Consider the following 3,036-nt stretch of genomic DNA (forward strand, 5'->3'; position numbering starts at 1 on the left):
GGGATAGTGGGAGCAAAGGAGATAGGAGAGTAGAGGGTTAAAGTGTCGCCATGGCAGCGGCTGAGCAGTCCGGCAGGAAGGGCCCAGTGGGTCCGGTAGGAGTGGTGATCTGGTGAAAGGCCAGGGGGCGGTGATCCAGCAGGAGCCAGATGATTGGAGCAGGTCGAGTAGCCTAGAGTGGTTTGGATAGCCGTGAGGCTATCCGTCTTTGCAGAAAATCCTAGAGTCTCGCCGAGAGCCCCGACGAGTCGAGGTACTCGAGGACACAGGAGGGCTGGTAGCTCGCTACGACCAGGGAAGAGGATGTCTTCCTGCCGTGCAGAAGGAAGCCCCAGGCGTCAGAACTCCTGCAGGAGACGGTCACGCTGCTGCAGGTAAGCAGGGCAGGCCAGTAGGAGGTGCTCCAGGGTCTCGGGCTCCCCACTGGAGGCACAGGCTGGAGAGGCGATGAGGCCGTGCCTGTGGCGGCGAGCACCCGTCCAACAGCAGCCAATCCTTAGTCGCAGAAGGAGGGAGGTCCCCCTACGTGCGAGGCCGCGCTGTAGAAGTGGTCGCGGAGGGCGACCCAAGGACAGCCGCTTGTCCGGATGGCAGGCCAGCAGATGGCGCCGAAGCCTGTGGCTTGTGAAATCATTGGCTGTCACTGCCAGGCTGGGCGGGACCACGCAGTGGTGGGCACGCTTTGCCAGTGCATCTGCTTCCTCGTTGCCCGGTATCCCTACGTGGGCTGGAAGCCAGTGCAGGGACACTGAGCAGCCCGCCTCCTGGAGCGCCATCAGCCTTGTCGAGAGCAGGGCAACCCCGAGGCTGGCCCTTTCTGGCCTCTGCAGGCTGAGAAGTGCCGCCTTGGAGTCGCAGTAGATGGTCACTGGGGTCACTGGCAGCTCCTCTGCGAGTAAGTCCACAGCCAGGTGAAGGCCTGCGCTACCTCTGCCGCTGTTGACGTCGCATGGTCGGAGAGACGACACTGCTTGCTCTTCCGCAAAGTGGGCACCACGCAGGCCGCAGTCGACGAGCCTGTGTCCGGCATCACCGAGCCGTCAACGTAGATCTGCAGGTTTCCTCCGTGGTCCTCATGCAGGAGGGAGGCAGCCGTCTGTTGAAGGGCACAAGTCGGGGAGCGCCGTTTGGAAACGCCGGGCAGCTCTGTGGTGATGGGTATGGGTGGTCTTTGGGGAGGAGGCAGCTGTGCGTTGTTCGCTGGAGGCCTCCCAATCACCTCTTCGTGCAGCCCACAGAGTCTGCCCATCTGTGAATGGGGCCGCGAGCGCAGTCGGGAGAGCAGGGCACTGCCGTCTGGTGCATGGTGGAGGCGGTCAACATGGCGTAGCCCCTGCTGCAGGAGGAGGAGTGACAGGGGCCATGCTCCCGCCTCGGCCAATGTTGCAGCGACTTGGGAGCTGCGGGGAGCGCCCAGGCAGAGCCTAATCGCGGCCCGATGCTGCAGCTCCAGCTTCTTGAGACGGGCAGGTGGTAGTGCCACGAGTGGGAGGGCGTACCGCAGGCGTGAGGTGGCTGCTGCATCGTACAGCCGCAGTGCCCACCCAGTGGTACAGCCCTGTCCTCGGGCAAGAAGCTGGGAGACTGCCTTGCGGACCCGGAGGACCTGAACATGCAGGGTCTTGACAGCAGGCAGCCAGGCCAGTCGGTGATCAATGCGCAGCCCCAGGTACGTCACTGCAGTGCTCCAGGATAACTGGACGCCTTCCAGGTGCAGTCGGGGTGCTGTGCGGCGGGCGGCTGCTCTTGGGTGGAGCAGCATGGCCTCCGTCTTCCTTGCCTAGATGGCAAGGCCAATGCTGCTCAGGTAAGCAGCGGCGGTGCCGAGAGCACTTTGCAGGGCCGAGCGCGCGCTGCGGTGTTTGTGTGGTGGGCTTCACAACCACAGGGCGATGTCGTCCGCGTAGATGGAGGCACTCACCGGATAGTCGGGGTCGATCGGCAGATATAGTCGATCGGCGATATAGTCGCGGGCGCCGCGATGTTCAGCTCGCTTTTACTTCCCCTCTCCCGCTCGCTCCAAGAAGCCGCTGCGAAACCTGCCGTTATGTTTCACGCTTTCCTTCTTACCCTCAAAAGTTTCAGAAAACTGTTGTTGTGTGACTTCATGTCATGAGTACAGTGTCTGTCAGCTGCACAGAATATTACAAAAAAATAAAACGTGAATATTGTATTGATATTTCCCAATATTCTATGAAGTTATGTGTCTGTGATTACTAGGAACTCGGTAGCGTGAAAAATATGGCAGATAAGTAATAACCATATCCTTAATAATCCCTTAATTAGTATTTATAGAGCAAGCACTTCAATTCCAGAATTGAGGACTCGAAGTCATATTATTTACTTATCAAAAACTTCTTAAAATCGTTTTAGGTGCTACAACCTACAGTACTTTGGCACTGCGGACGGCGCCCAGTATGGCAGTAGAGAAAGAAATATGAAATAGTGGATCAGTGATGTTCATCCCTCAACCCCCTCCATTGCGAGTGCAGCCCAACAGGTTTCGCTGGCACGGGCTTCATCGCGGTCTTCTTTTCTTTCTTTTTTTTTCTTTTTTTTTTTTTATGGTGACGCCAAGAATCGACGCGAAGCGTGCTCTATTCTGTTCCCAATCTCTTGGTGGTGTCGCAGCTCGGATAATCACGTTTGTCCGTATAGCAGCAAATAAAAACACAGGTCTACATTGATCACAATGAAGATAACTCGTAATTGTCATAACATTAACGCCCGAGCAGCAGGGAGGCAGGTGGCGCGTTTTCCGTTTTTCTAATATGGTGGGGAGATCAGCGTCACTGAGACACAATTTAATTTTCGTTTTCTTTCAGGGCTGCCCACAGCCAAAATACTGCAGGCCATAGTACCCTACGACGATTTTTGTGAAGTTGTTGTTGGGCAAGATATGAATGTCGGCCTTCAATTTTGCAAATGCAATGTTGCCGCTAAAATTGGTAATTAAAACTTTATAATTTTTTTTACTTGTGACGTGAGCCGTATTTGCCACGATGCCGCATTTGTATTGGTTGCCAAGCCTTACAG

At 56.0% G+C, this 3,036-nt stretch overlaps 1 protein-coding gene across 1 annotated transcript; it reads right to left on the reverse strand.

Annotated features, from left to right (window-relative positions):
• Window positions 1-338: 338 nt before the first annotated feature.
• LOC142578333 (uncharacterized) lies at window positions 339-1,762 on the reverse strand. Its single transcript, XM_075687731.1, has 2 exons — window positions 976-1,762; window positions 339-889 (listed from the first exon to the last, which is right to left on the reverse strand). The coding sequence occupies exons 1-2, from the start codon at window positions 1,760-1,762 to the stop codon at window positions 339-341; spliced, it is 1,338 nt and encodes a 445-aa protein (XP_075543846.1).
• Window positions 1,763-3,036: the final 1,274 nt, after the last annotated feature.

This window comes from Dermacentor variabilis, chromosome 4 (genome assembly GCF_050947875.1).
Source record: "Dermacentor variabilis isolate Ectoservices chromosome 4, ASM5094787v1, whole genome shotgun sequence".
Classification (NCBI taxonomy): domain Eukaryota; kingdom Metazoa; phylum Arthropoda; class Arachnida; order Ixodida; family Ixodidae; genus Dermacentor; species Dermacentor variabilis.

Bases quoted from the DNA above. Each gene is read 5' to 3' on its own strand.
- LOC142578333 (XM_075687731.1), bottom strand. From the start codon at position 1,762: ATGCTGCTCCACCCAAGAGCAGCCGCCCGCCGCACAGCACCCCGACTG. The intron at 890-975 runs GCAAGCAGTGTC...ACTTACTCGCAG, and splicing joins GGTGCCCACTTTGCGGAAGA to AGGAGCTGCCAGTGACCCCA.